Here is a 15,898-nt window from a genome sequence, read left to right as displayed (position 1 = left end):
TCCTCCTGCCCTTAATCTAGTAAAATGATTTTCCTTAAAAATCATTTCCAAAATGTTTCCAAAAAAACATTTTCCTTAAAATCAGACACAAACTGTAGTCCTTAGTGTGAACTCCAGGATCAAGGTCAAAATAGCATAATTGAAAAAATATGTGTGGCTCTGACTTAAAGTGCAGCCAGTAACTAAAAGTTGCTGTCTTGGCAAGCTTGAGCTTGTGCCTTCCCTCTGGCTGGGAACTGCATGCAGATTAGGTCCTTATGGAAGATTAGTAGTTATTGGTGAGAACTAGGAAATCCCTTTCTGGGTCCACCCATGAAAGTAATCAGACAAGTTCTGCAGATACCCTGCTTCTTTCAGGGGAAAAGCTACCTGCAGAGGACAAACACACACACACAAAACAACCAAACAAAGAAGCACTCCCCTCCCAATCCACACCAGACTGCTTTCCTCTGCAAGGAAGCTTTCTGCTAGCTCAAAGAGATTTTTACTTCCTCGGAACCCCTAAAATACTGATTGTTTGAGTCATATATTTGACTATTATATTGTGCAATGTGGCAGCTCTAGTATTGTCATTTCAATCTTGTAGGCTCTTATATGTCATATCTTTGCTATGTAAATTTTCTATTATTGTCCATGCCTAAACTTCCACATATAAACAATATTATACACTCCAAATAAGGAAAGAACTGTACTATGTAGACCTTGGCATTTTTCATAGTCTTGCACAAAGGAGGTACACAATAACATTTTCATAAATTCGTTGATTCTCCAGCTATGGTTAATCTTAATCAATGGTATGAAGATAAAAAAAAAATGCTGGCTTTTGCAGTGCTTCAAGACTCTTTCATTATATCCCATTGTTTCCTTTTTTTTTTCTCATTTATTTGTTCATTTAGAACAATTGGCTAGAGTACCCTATATTTCAGGTACTGTGACAATACTGGATAAAGAGTAGGAACAAAGAGCTGTGGTCCCTGGGCTCATAGAATAGAGAGATAGCCAGTAATAAATAAATAGTTAAATACAAAGCAGGAATGTGCTGGTGTTCCAGAGGTTAGAACTCCACAGTCTCACTGCTGAGGGCCTATGTTCAATCCTCATCAGAGAATTAAAATGCCACAAGCTGTGGAGAGGCCCCCCAAAAGGTAACTGAAACAGTAAGGTAATACAGCATAATGGCTGAGGGTCTATAATTACCTCCTGAAAGGCAACATGCTACACGGAGGATACATGAAGGATCAGAAGGGTCGGAAGACGTAAGCAACAGAAAGAGTAGGCTGAGGGGGCAGTTCCAGATAGAAGGAAAAAAATGTGTAGGTAATCTCAAAGAATTGATGCTTTTGAACTGTCGTGTTGGAGAAGACTTTTGAGAGTCCCTTGGACAGCAAGGAGATCCAACCAGTCTATCCTAGAGGAAATCAGTCCTGAATATTCATTGGAAGGACTGATGCTGAAGCTGAAACTCCAATACTTGGGCCACCTGATACAAAGAACTGACTCATTTGAAAAGACCTTGTTGCTGGGAATGACTGAAGGTAGGAGGAAAAGGGCATGACAGAGAATGAGATGGCTGGATGGCATCACTGACTCAATGGACATGAGTTTGAGTAAGCTCCGGGAGTTAGTGATGAACATGGAAGCCTGGCGTACTGCAGTCCGTGGGGTCACAAAGAGTCGGACATGACTGAGTGACTGAACTGAACTGAATCTCAAAGAAGACCATTATGGTCAGAGCATAGTGAGCAAGGAGGAGAACATAAAAGTTGGAAGAATAGCCAGAGCCTCTGGGAATTAGATGCCAGCAACTTTCCTCCTCCCAGTGTGACAACAAAATAATGTCTCCAGGAATTGCAAAATATCTTTAGGGAAACAAAAGTGCCCATAATTGGAAATCACTGGACCAGGCTGTGGATCAAGGCAACTCAACCACAAAAGGAGTCTCTCTGCTCTAAAAGCTCCAGGAGAGACTCAGCACTTGGAAATACCACATGCAAAAAAGGAGACAGAGTGAAAAGAGGTTATAAAAGCTCATCACATTTCTATACACTGGTAAAAACCAGTTTCAAAGAATTCATTTTGAAAAGATATCCATTAACAATGACCCAAAACAAACAAACCCCATATACACATAAAACCGAACAACAACAAAACAATCATCTAGGATTAAATTTAGCTAAGATATATCAGACATTTAAGAAAATTATTTTAAAGCTCTACTGAAATAAAGCAAATAAGTATCAATAAATGGTGTCATTTATTTCTTGAGATTTCTAGATTTGAAGCACACTAAATCAAAATTCCAATATGAGGGGATGTGAGAGTGTGTATGTGTGTTTACTTGGTATGGGAAATTAAAAGGATGAGAAAAACTACAGTATACCTGAAGGAGATGATGATAAATCAAAGTATATGGTTGAATGTTGGCCCCCTAAAAATACATTTGACTCTGGGAACATGTAAATGTGCCCTTACTTGGCAAAGAGTCTTTGCAGATGTAATTAAGGATATCAAGATGAGACCATTGTGTAGACATCATCCAGGAACACTTGAATCCAATGATAAATACCTTTATCAGAGTAGACAAAGAAACCCGGAGAAGGCCAGGTGAAGATGGAGACAGAGATCAAATTCATGAAGTTACGTGACAAGGAATGCCTGAGGCTACCAGAAGTTGGAAGAGGCAAAGAGGAACTCTTCTCTAGAGACTTTCAAGGCAGCTGACATCCTGAGTTTAAGATTTCTGGTCTCCATAACTATGAGGGAATAAATTTCTGTTGTTTCAAGTCACTAGTTTTTTTTTGCAATTTGCTACAGCAGTCCTAGGAAATTAATACAACATGTATAAACACATTGTCAAACTGTAGAGGTTAAAGTATCATGGTGTTGACCAAATGAAAAACAAGCTGATGGATGGAACAGATTAGAGATCCCAGCAACATTCCACATCATATGTGGAAGCCTGAATTGTGGTGGAAATGACACGGCAGATCAACCAGAAAAGGACTTACTATTCAATCAGTGGTGCTAAAACAACTGTTTATTCACATGGGGGAAAGAACAAAATTAAATCCCTAAATCAACCATACTATGACTGCTGCCAGTCATGCAATAGCCAAGACAGGGAAGCAAACTAGGTGTTCATTGATGAATAAATGGATAAAGAAGATGTGGCATATACATGCAATGGTATATTATTCAGACATAAACAAGAATGAAATCTTGCCATTTTTGACAATTTACTGATGGACCTTGAAGGCTTTATGCTAAACGAAGTAGGTCAGACAGAGAAAGATAAATACCATATGATCTCACTGATATAGAATCTAAACAAACAAGCAAAAAATACAAATTCACATCTAGAGAACAGACTGGTGGTTATCAGAAGTGAGAGATGAAAGTTAGACAAAATGGTCTGAGGTGGTCAAAAGGTGCAAACTTCCAGTTATAAAATAAATAAGTTCTTTGGGATATAATGTATAACATGGTGACTATATCTACTAAGACTTCATTGTATATTTGAAAATTGCTAAGAGAGTAATCTTAAAAGTCCTCATCATAAGAAGAAAAATTATTACTACCTGTGGTGTTGCATGTTAACTACACTTATGGTGGTGGTCCTTCTCAATTTATACAAATATCAACCATTATGCTGCACATCTGAAACTAACATAATGTTATATATCAATTATATTTCAATTAAAAATAAAAAATATAAAGCCACCTACCAATAAAATTTAAAAAGAACTGTGGCAACAAAATTGTCAAAACACTGTCCTATTTAAATGCAAAACCCTATTTAAATAGGTATGAAAAATAAACCAGTGTTGGTTTTCAACATTTAGAATGGATCTACATATAATCAAGCTATATAAGAATAAATAGTCAAATAGAATGCAAATACTTTCCTATGTTGTTAACAATGAAGGAGAGTGCAATTAAGAGTGGGAGTGCTAAAGTCCTCCTCCTTTAATTAAGAGATAATGTCTGTCTTACATATGGTAATGTATGTGTTTCAATGCTATTCTCTCAAATCATCCCAACCTGTCCTTCTCCCACTGTGTCCAAAAGTCTGTTCTTTATGTCTGTGTCTCCTTTGCTGCCCTGCACATAAGATCGTTGGTACTATCTTTCTAGATTCCATATATATGAGTTAATATATGATATTTGTCTTTCTATTTCTGACTTACTTCACTAAGTATAATAGGCTCTAGTTTCATCCACTACATTAGAACTGATTCAAATGTGTTCTTTTTTATAGCTGAGTAATATTCCATTGTGTATATGTACTACAACTTCCTTATCCATTAATCTGCCAGAGGGATGGGGTAGGTGGGGAGTTTCGAGGGGGATTCAGAATGGAGGGTCACATCTATGCCAATGGTTGATTCAAGTTGATGTGTGGCAGAAGCCATCACAATATTGTAATATAATTGTCTTCTAATTTAAATAAATAAGGAAATTAAAAAGAGAGATAGTGCCTATAGCTAATCATAAAAACCATACTAATTAAGTCCCCTTTCTATAGATCCCTTACTTCCTTGTTAGAATAACCCTGATGACCTTAAATTATACTCTAGTCTAATGCTGTGGGTTTTGCTAAAGAAATCTATAGTCTCCAAAGACATATTTTTTATTAAACAAAAATAGACTCTTTTATTTGACTTTCTGCTATCACAGGCAAGGATTTTGCTTGCCTAACATACCTTAAAAAATTAGAAATGCCTCGATAATTGCCTAGGTTTTCAAGGAAAACCAAAATAATTGAGGGACATAACTAAATTTGAGATTCATAAGAATCATAGGCACACAGTCTTGTATGTGACCCTTTATGTGTTTCAAAAGCAAAATCACAAAATGATGAGGCAAAGCATCACAATCCGATATTCTTATGTTGAAAGAAAAGTTTAAGGAAAATGAACCAAGAAATAAAACCAAAAGAGTTTAAAAATTGATCTGTTTTTAACAGAGAAATTTAAATTTAAACATAGCTTAAGCTGAGAATACCTGCTTCAACCAACAATTTCCTCAGATGTTAGTTGCCTGCTCTAATCTACATGTGTTTAATGGCATATGACATTATTCTAAATATTTTACATACATTAAGTTATTTAATCCTCACAACTGTATGACCTACTATATTATCCTCATTTTATAGAAGAAGAAATTGAGCCATGGAGCAATCATGTTCCTGTAATAATCACAATGTCAGGCAGAAGGTTTCATAAACCTTCAAAATTTCTATTGGGCTTACCATTCTCTCAATCTGATGACTCTTTTCTGTAAACTGTTTTGAGGTTCTCATTCCATAACATTCTTTGTATTTTATATTTGTAGCTTTAAAAGAGGCAAGATAGTAGAACGACTTATCACCTGAAAGGTAAAAATGAACAGAAGATCCACGCTTAGACACGATCAATTGCTTGTCCCCTTCCCCCAGGAAATAAATTTATAATAACACGGCTTATTTCTTCTCAGCATCATACAATTAGTCGTAGTCATTTAAAAAATATTGTGTAATTTTTATCATTGCATCCAGCTAAAATAGAGTGTACTCTCAGAACACACATTTATAGTGTCTATGTGTATAAAATTTTTCACACAATTAGATATGCAACATACAATTGCTGACAGTTATATAATAAAAATTACCATTTTCCTTCAAGAATTGTAATATAGGTATATTATAACTAAGTTGTATTATGAAGCTATATTGAATGAGTGATCACTTTTTCTACACTACTGACAAGCTTACTTAAATACAAACCAATATTTTTAATGATAATGCTATATGCAAGACAGAAAAAGAGACAGATGTATAGAGCAGACTCTTGGACTCTATGGGAGAAGGCGAGGGTGGGATGATCTGAGAGAACAGCATCAAAACACATATATTATCAAGTGTTAAACAGATCGCCAGTCCAGGTTGGATGCATGAGACAAGTGCTTGGGGCTGGTGCACTGGGATGACCCAGAGGGATGGGATGGGGAGGGAGGCGGGACGGGGGTTCAGGGTGGGGAACACATGTAAATCCATGGCTGATTCATGTCAATGTATGGCAAAAACCACTACAATATTGTAAAGTAGTTAGCCTCCAACTAATAAAAATAAATGAAAAAAAAATACAAACCAAAATTTTAAATTTGCATTTTCTTTTTGCCCATGTAGGCATCAATTCTCTGTAACGAACTCCTAACAAACCACTGTAGCTGCCGTTGTCAAGGGCAAAGCAGTTGTCATATCTAACGCCATATTCTTTTGGTCTTTTTCAAAAATCATCTTGATTTCTTAGCAGACTTAATCATATTCCTTGAAAGCTTGTCTTTGGCTTTATGAAGCCACTGCTCTTAGCCTCTCACCAGTTACTTTGGAGAACTCTCTAGTTCTGTCCTTTGCTGTTGTTGTGTAGTGGCCAAGTCGTGTTCGACTCTTGGGCAACCCAGCAGACTGTAGCCCTCCAGGCTCCTCTGTCCATGGGGTTATCCAGGCAAGAATACTGGAGTGGGTACCATTTCCTTCTTCAAGGGATCATCCTGCTCCAGGGATTGTAACCATTTCCTTCTTCCAGGAATCTTCCTGACCCAGGGATTGAACCCATGTCTCTTGCATTGGCAAGCAGATTCTTTACCACTGAGCCACCAGGGAAACCCACTTCTATGCTTAACCAGGATCATTTACCTCCTTTTAGATTCAAACCTTGCTTCATATCCTGTTTTCTTTCTTCTGAACAGCTTACTTGTCCATACATTCACACAAAGCATGGTTTAATTCTCATTTGCAATATACCATTTTTCAGTCTTAAGATCTATGAATGCAACTTTATAATATCTTTTGAATCCCTTATCCCACCCAGAAAAGTTATATCCTTAATTCACTTCCTCATCAAGCACCCAGCTAATGTCTATCCAAAACAAAATGACCTTTTTATTAAAAAAGTACTCTGTCTAGATTCTCTATCTTAAATTCTGTCATTACAATCTACTTCATGACCCAGACTGGAAATTTTAAAGTAAACTTTGATCTCTTCCTATTAATCAACTGATTCTGAAAATTTTATCTCCTAAATTTTAAAACTTCATCATCTTTTCACAAATTCTATTGTCATTAATGCTCTAGTCCATTCCCTCATCATTTATTGTCTGGAAAATGTAACAACTTTCTAACTAGTACCCTGCCTCATGTTCTGTTTTCCTCAGTTCTATTTCCCACATAGCAGCAGAAAAATCTTTTTAAATTGCAAATTTGACAATATCACTTCTCCAATTAAAACACCTTCATTTTTCTCCATTGCCAATTGGGAAGGAGTCATAGCACTTTACTATAATCTACAAAGGTTTTCCTTGATGTAGGCCCTGCCTACCTCTTGAACATATTTTTTTTGCCACATTCCCTTAATGATTTCTGTTGAAATTATAGCAATATAATATATAATTTTCTGTTGAAAATATAGCAGACTGCTTATATTTTTCTGCATTCATCACACAGTCTTCTTAAAATTTTTCTTACATTATCTTTTTCATTTTTTTATTGACCACTCCACTGAAGTGTAGGAACTTCAGCTTTAGCATCAATTTTTCCAATGAATAGTCAGGGTTGATTTCCTTTAGGATTGACTGGTTGGATGTCCTTGCAGTCCAAGGACTTACCTTTGTATTAATTTCCTATTGCTGCTGTGACCAGTGACCACCAATTTAGGTCAAAAGTCTGAAATGAGTTTTACAGGGCTCAAATTAAGACCTGTTTGTATGTCTGTTTGTTTTTCGGAGGGAACTAAGGGTTGAATCTTTTTCCTTGCCTTCTTTGGTTCCTAGAGGGATCCTCATTCCTTGACCTGTGGTTATACATCACATTGTTTTCCTCTCTCCCTGCTTCTGTTGTCACATAGCCTTCCTTTTTTGGGCTTTTTTGCCTGTCCTTTATAAAGATACTAGGATTATATTTAGGGCCCATCCAGAAAATCCAGAATAATGGCTCTTCAAAATCCTTGAAGCAATCATATCTGGAAAGTCCCTTTTGCCATATGAGGTAACACACATCAGTCACAAAGTTTAAGAAGCAGATGTATTGGGGTGTGTGGATATTATCCAGCCTAACACAACTTCTATGATATTTTTAAAATACTTTTCCCCCATTATTTGTATTATTCATTTACTTTTTTATTTCTTGAACACATGAAATATTGAAGATAAACTGCATTTTAAACACAAAAGATATTAACAAGAAAGACATAGAGGTTAAGTAGTTTATTTTTTTATTATATGAGTTTAAGAAATGAATATTATCAATCCCCCAATAAAGTAGGTAAGCTGGTAAGCTGAGTACATTGGACAATACTTCATCCCTATTTGGGAATTCTTTCAAATATGGTTTTATTGTTATGGGTCATACAATTCTGTAAAATTTTCGGCAAAGTCTCAGTCATATATGATTATAAAGACAAAGGTAAATGACATTGGTTGATTGTCATTTTTAAATGTGGTACTGACTCCATTTTTTCACCTAAGGTAGAAAATTCTGTTTTTCTTCTTCCTTCAGTCATAAAACAATGTCTTTTTTCTTTCAACAAAAATGTTTAATCTTTAGCCCTTTAAAGATATTTTTCATGTAATTTTCTCATATTATTACTTTTTCTTAGAGCACCTCATTAACATATTGATTTTGAAAAATATGTATATTAAACTCAACACATGATGTGATTTGTCTTTATTCTAAAGATAATGTTTTCATTCTTTAAAAAAAATATTTGTTTTTGTCTGTGTAATAATGTGAATATATTGCAAGCATCACTGGCTGGAAATATGAAACAGAGGACTTAATATTGGGGCAAACTATAACATCAATAGAAGAATAGTAATTAAAATGCTAATAGCATGCAAATGGAATTTTTATATGACTGAGAATTTCAAGATATTAAGCCATGGAGCACTGAGGCAATAGAAATGTGACCTGTATACTTACCCTCAACAACAAAATGAGTAACAATACCAATGGCAATTCCTATGATCGCTATGATTGCCAATGTGAAAAGAGATAGGCTTATAGGGCCCCTGCATTGCTGTCTTCTTTGATGTTCAACTTGTGGGTAATCAGCTTGTGAACATTCAAGTGGTCTGTGATAATGGAAAGAAAAACAGTAACGTAAAAAAAATGTGGTATAGTTTTACTCCAAGTCCACATGTGATATAACTGTGAAAATAGTTTCTACTGCTAATTCACAATAAGATACTTAGATTTTGATAGGAACACAAGATTTTGTTTACCCTGCCCCAGCACCTAATCCCAGTATGTTTTAACTAAAGCTCTACTGATGTTGATGTTGAAGGGAGGGCATCTCCCCTCTACATTTTGTCAAACATATTTGCAATTTGAAATTCGGGTGGTGAAGTACAAAGGCTCATGTAATAAAAAGGCAATTTATAGATAACATTTTAATATTTTAAAAAGAAACTTTTAGCAATAAAGTTGTGTAATAATCTCACTGGTATCTCTTGATTAAAAATAAAAGATTTTAATTTGTATACTTTTCAATGACCTTGAGCTCTTTATTAATTGCTTATTTTAAAAGTAACAACACAATGGAGAAAAGATAGTCTCTTCAATAAGTGGTGCTGGGAAAACTGGACAACCATGTATAAAAGAATGAAATTAGAACACTTCCTAACACCATACACAAAGATAAACTTGAAATGGATTAAAGACCTAAATAGAAGACCAGAAACTATAAAACTCTTAGAGGAAAATATAGACAGAACACCCTTTGACTTAAATCAGGGCAAGATCTTCTATGACCCGCCTCCTAGAGTAATGAAAATAAAAACAGAAATAAACAAACAGGACAAATTAAGCTTAAAACCTTTTGCACAGTAAAGGAAAGCATAAATAAGATGAAAATACAGCCCTCAGAATGGGATAAAATAATTGTAAATGAAGCAATTGACAAAACATACAAGCAGTACATACAACTCAATATCAGAAAAGAAAAAAGGCAGCCCAATCAAAACACGGGAAGAAGACTTAAACAGACATTTCTTCAAAGAACTCATCCAGATAACTAATAAACAGATGAAAAGATGCATAACACCACTAGTTATTAGAGAAATGCAAATCAAAACTACAATGAGGTACCACCTCACACCGGTAGGAATGGCCATCACCAAGTATTACAAACAATAAATGCTGGAGAGAGTATAGATAAAAGGAAACCCTCTTGCACTGTTGGTGGGAATATAAATTTATATAGCCACTCTTGAGAATAGTATGAAGATCCCTTAAAAGAAAACCAGGAATAAAACTACCATATGATCTAGCAATCACACTACTAGGCATATACCCTGAAGAAACCAAAATTTAAAAAGATACATGTACCCCAGTGTTCAATGCAGCACTATGACAATAGTCAGGACATGGAGGAAGCCCCAGATGTTCATCAACAGATGAATGGATGAGAAAATGTGGTACATATATACAATAGAATATTAAAAGGAAAGAAATTGAGTCAGTTTTAGTAAGGTGCGTGAACCGAGAGCCTGTTATACAGAGTGAAGCAAGTCAGAAAGAGAAAAACAAATGTCGTATATTAATGCACATATATGGAATCTAGAAAAATGATACTGATGAACTTATTTGTAGGGCAGCAACAGAGGCGCTGACATAAACAGAATTGTGGACACAGTGGGGGAAGAAATGGGTGGCATGAATTGAGAGAGTAGCATTGAAACATATACATTACCATATGTAAAATAGCCAGTGGGAATTTGCTCTATGGTTCAGGGAGTTCAATCCCATGCTCTGTGACAACCTAGAGGGATGTGATGCGGTGGGAGGTGGGAGGGAGGTTGAAGTGGGGAAGACACAGGTATCCCTATGGTTGACTTATGTTGATATACAGCAGACACCAGCAAAACCTTGCAAAGCAGTTATCCTCCAATTAAAGTAAAGTGCTTTTTTAAAAGAGTAACAACATTGCTCTTGAAGTCCTGACCACAGTTCTTCCTATTTTTATTGGTGAAACCACAAATTGCAAGCTATACTTGATAAGATTTCAGTCCCTACGAAAACTCTTCATTTCCATTTTACACTTGTTGTTGTTGCTCAGTTGCTAAGTTGTCTGACTCTTTGTAACCCCATGGACCACAGCATGCCAGGCCTTGCTTTCCTTCAATATCTCCCAGAGTTTGCTCAAACTCATGACTCTTGAGATGGTGATGCCATCCAATAATCTCATCTTCTGTTGCTCCCTTCTTCTGCCCTCAATCTTTCCCAGCATCTGGGTCTTTTCCAGTGAGTCAGCTCTTTACATCAGGTGGCCAAAGTATTGGAGTTTCAGCTTCAATATCAGTCGTCCAGTGAAAATCCACGGTTGATTTTCTTTAGAATTGACAGGTTTGATCTCCTTACTGTCCAAGGAACTCTTGTGAATCTTCAGCACCACAATTCAAAAGCATCAATTCTTTGGCCCTCAGCCTTCTTTATGGTTCAACTCTCACATCTGTACATCACTATTGGAAAACCCATAGCTTTGACTATATGGACTTTTGTCAGCAAAGTGATGTCTCTGCTTTTTAATACACTGTCTAAGTTTGTCATAGATTTCCTTCCAAGGAGCAAGTGTCTTTTAATTTTGTGGCTGCTGTCAACCTCTGCAGTTATTTTGGAGCCCAAGAAAATAAAACCTGTCACTGCTTCCACATTTCCCCCTTCTATTTGCTATGAAGTGATGGGACCAGATGCCATGATCTTAGTATTTTGAATGTGGAGTTTTAAGCCAGATTTCACTCTCCTCTTTCATGCTCATCAAGAGTCTCTTTAGTTCCTCTTCGCTTTATGCCATTGAAAGTGAAAGTTAGTCACACAGTTGTGTTCAACTCTTTGAAAACCCATGGACTATAGTCTGCCTGGCTCCTTTGTCCATGGAATTCTCCAGGCAAAGCTACTGGAGTGGTTGCCATTTCCTTCTCTGATTTCCGCCCTTAGAGTGGTATCATCTGCACATGTGAGGTTGTTGATATTTCTCTCAGCATTTTTGATTCTGGGTTTCCCTAATGATATAGTTGGTAAAGAATCTGCCTGCAATGCAGGAGACCCAGGTTTGATCCCTGGGTTGGGAAGATCCCCTTGAAAAGGAAATGGTAACCTAAACTAATACTCTTGCCTGGAGAATTCCATGGACAGAGGAGACAGATAGGCTACAGTCCATGGGATGGCAAAGAGTCAGACACGACTGTGGAACTAACTTTCATTTTTCCACTTTCAACCTTGCTTCCAGCTTGTGATTCATCCAGCCCAACATTTCATATGGTGTTCTCTGCATAGGTGTTAAATAAGCAGGGTGAAAATATACAGCCTTGATGTACTCCTTTCTCAATTTTGAACTACTCAGTTCCATGTCCAGTTTTAATTATTGTTACTTGACCTGCATACAGGTTTTTCAGGAGACAGACAAGGTGGTCTGGTATTCCCATCTCTTTAAGAATTTTCCACAGTTTGTTGTGATCCACAAGTCAAGGACTTTCCCATAGTCAATGAAGCAGAAGTAGATGTTTTTCTGGAATTCTCTTGCTTTCTCTATGATCCAATGAATGTTGACATTTTGATCTCTGGTTCCTCTGCCTATTCTAAATCCAGCTTGCACATTTGGAAGTTCCTAGTTGATGTAATTCTGGAGCTTAGATTGAAGGATTTTGAGCATCATCTTGTTGACATCTGAAGTGAGCACAACTGCACGGTAGCTTAGATACTCTTTGGCATTTCCCTTCTTTGGGATTGGAATGAAAACTGACATTTTCCAGTCCTATGGCCACTGCTGTTTTCCAAATTTGATGACACATTGAGTGCAGCAGTTTAACTGCATCATCTTTTAGGATTTGAAATAGCTCAGCTAGAATTCCATCACTCCACTAGCTTTGTTCATAGTAATGTTTCTTAAGATCCGCTTGGCTTCACCCTCCAGGATGTCTGACTCTATGTGAGTGACCACATCATCAGGGCTATATGAGACATTAAGATCTTTTTTGTATAGTACTTCTGTGTATTCTTGCCACATCTTCTTAATATCTCCTACTTTTCTTAGGTCCTTACCATTTCTATCCTTCATCATGCCCATCCTTGCATGGAATGTTCTCTTTTTTATCTCAATTTTTCTTGAATAGATTTCTAGTCTTTCATTCTATTTTTTCCATATAATTCTTTGCATTGTTCACTTAAGAAGGTTTTTTTATCTCTCTTTGCTGTTCTCTGGTACTCTACACTCAGTTGGGTGTATCTTTTCCTTTCTCCCTTGCCTTTCACTTTTCCTCTTCTCTGAGTATTTGTAAAGCCTTCTCAGAAAATCTCTTTGCCTTCTTACATTTCTTTTTCTTTGAGATGTTTTTGGACACCACTTCCTGTACAGTGCTAAAAACCTCCATCTAGAGTTCTTCAGGCACTCTGTCTACCAGACCTAATCCCTTGAATCTATTCCTCACCTCCACTGTATAATCATAATGGATTTGATTTAGGTCATACCTGAAGGGCCTAATGATTTCCCCTACTTTCTTCAATGTAAGTCTGAATTTTGCAATAAGGAGTTCATGATCTGAGCCACAGTTGGCTCCAGGTCTTGTATTTTGCTGAGTATATGGAGCTTCAATCTCTTTGGTTGCAAAGAACATAATCAGTCTGATTTCAGTATTGACCATCTGGAGATGTCCATGTGTAGAGTTGTTTCTTGGGTGGTTGGAAAAGGCTGTTTGCTACCCCAATTGTCAGAAAGCATTTAACAGGAGCCTCCTGTGTGCTTAATTCCTGAATATTCAGAAATTAAGAGGAGAGGCAAGCCTTTCCCAGGGCTGAGGAATACAGGCATTTCCTTCATTAGTTTTTCAATATGGTGATAAGTACCCTCTTCCTTCTTATGAACCATACAGTAAAAAGTGATTGTTTACAACTCTCTCTCTTTAATAGGGGTCACCTTATGTTTTGTAAATCTGGAATTTTAATCTTTATCTTTGCTGGGAATAACTACCTTGTAAGACAGTATATATGCCCACACCATGTTGATTAAAACACCTTTGCTCCATCAGAGCTTGGGTCCCCATGTGTTTCTCTCTCTCTCTCTCTCTCTCTCTCTCTCTATATATATATATATATATATATATATATATATATATATATATATATATATATCTCCATTTATATATATATATATAATATATATATATATCTCCATTTCTGGCTGATTCCCTGGAGCGTGAAAGCTTGCTATGTAACCCAGGGAATATTAGCCTCTTTCCTTCTTTCACTTTCTCATCGTCTACTCCAGACCACCAGGTTCTGGTCCAATAAAGGACCAACACCCAATATATTCTCTTGACAAAACTCTGTTAGCTTTTGCCTTGTCTCATTTTGTCTCTTGCCTATCCCATCTCATGTATTACCTGTCCACCCAAAATACCTTACGTAGGTTAAATTATCTTTCTCCAACTTGAGAACTGGTATTTACTTGCATTATGTTCTGAATCCCCAAATAAGATTCAATATTTAATATTTTACAAGTGAGATATTTTTGAGCAGTTTTTATGTTTTTAATTTTATCTTACAAATATTTATTTGAACTTAAATCCTTTAAATGAGATGATCTTGAGAACATTCTTGAAATTATTCTAGAGCCCAAGAGGTACAAAGATTTTAAAATATGTATCATATTATAAATGAGGACACAGACATGGAAACAAGTGAACAGTATGAACTATGCCAAAAGAAAATTTAGTACAAGAAGAGAAAGCAGCCTCTTAGGGTGCTGTGTCAAGGAGTTTTATCAAGAAAGAAACATGATTAAAACTTTGATCAAAGTTGTCCAGGAATAAAAGAGAAGAAAGGAACAGAGGAAAAAATAGTATGTACAAAAAATAAAGACAAAATACACTAGGGAGGTGACACAATATTTTGCAATAATAGTTATACTGGGAAAATACAAACATAAAGTATGAATTTTGCCCTTAAACAATTATTTCTTCCAAAGTATATCCATGATGGAAAGTCTTTCACAGCATTATTGTACTCAAAAGAGGACATGGTAAGGCTGGAGGGTTGGACCAGCTCATGAGGAGTCTTCTAACCCAAAGTAAAGAGTTTGAAACTGATTTTGTCAAACGTGAGGTGAGGAACCAATAAGTTTTAGTTAGGCTGAGAATTTAGAATAATCACAGAGGTATGAATGAAATTTACAGCTAGAGTGCATATGGAAAGACCAGTTTAGATGTCATTTTGAAGGTCCAGGAGAAAGGTTAATGACTTGTACTAAGGCTGAGGCAGTAAGTAGGGTGAAGAGGAGAAAATGGATTTTGCTCTAGTCCTTGAGCTTTGTTGATTTCTTAGTTGTGAGACAAGGAAAAAATTAATGGTTCCCTTGTTTCAATGATTGTGCCTCCAGGCAAGATGAGGAAAATTAAATGAAGAGAAAGTGTTTCCAATGTAGACATAAATGTTGTTAATAATGAGCAGTGTATGTTCCTCATATTTGGTCTCAAGTGGGAAGTATCCATTTTACATCATCTCTTTGACTCATTTTATTTTAATTTTGTCACTAACACCTGTTTGTATGACTCTAATAAAAGTAACTATTAAAGTTGATATCACACAGCCCAGAAATAATAAAAAAAAGTTACTTCTGTCTCCACATAAATAATATATTCCTTCTCATTCATAACTGAAAACTCCAGCTCCAAAATCTATGACATTAAATAGTCTCGATTGTTTAGTTATAGACATTTTGTTTGTTGCAACTTTAAAAAATTCTCACTTCTTTTTCCTGTAAGTTTTGTCAGTTTGGTTTTAGTACTCTGAGCCCTTCAGAAAGCAAGAAGTGACGAAAATCAAATTTATGGGGATGCGGTTATTAATCATGATATTACATCATGATAA

General features: G+C 36.1%; 1 protein-coding gene across 1 annotated transcript in view; it reads right to left on the bottom strand.

Moving 5' to 3' along the window:
• LOC136152753 (transmembrane protease serine 11F-like) overlaps positions 1–13,674 on the bottom strand; it is a 41,651-nt gene extending 27,977 nt beyond the window's left edge. Inside the window, exons 1-3 of the mRNA XM_065914130.1 lie at positions 13,502–13,674; positions 8,957–9,108; positions 5,252–5,370 (exon numbers count right to left, since the gene is read on the bottom strand). Coding sequence (XP_065770202.1) covers positions 5,252–5,370; positions 8,957–9,108; positions 13,502–13,674 — 444 coding nt within the window. The remainder of the gene's footprint in view (positions 1–5,251; positions 5,371–8,956; positions 9,109–13,501) is intronic.
• Between the last annotated feature and the right edge of the window lie 2,224 nt (positions 13,675–15,898).

Source organism: Muntiacus reevesi, chromosome 22 (genome assembly GCF_963930625.1).
Source record: "Muntiacus reevesi chromosome 22, mMunRee1.1, whole genome shotgun sequence".
Taxonomy (NCBI): Eukaryota; Metazoa; Chordata; class Mammalia; order Artiodactyla; family Cervidae; genus Muntiacus; species Muntiacus reevesi.
Note: the sequence above shows the minus strand (reverse complement) of the source record. Positions and strands in the feature narration are given on the sequence as shown.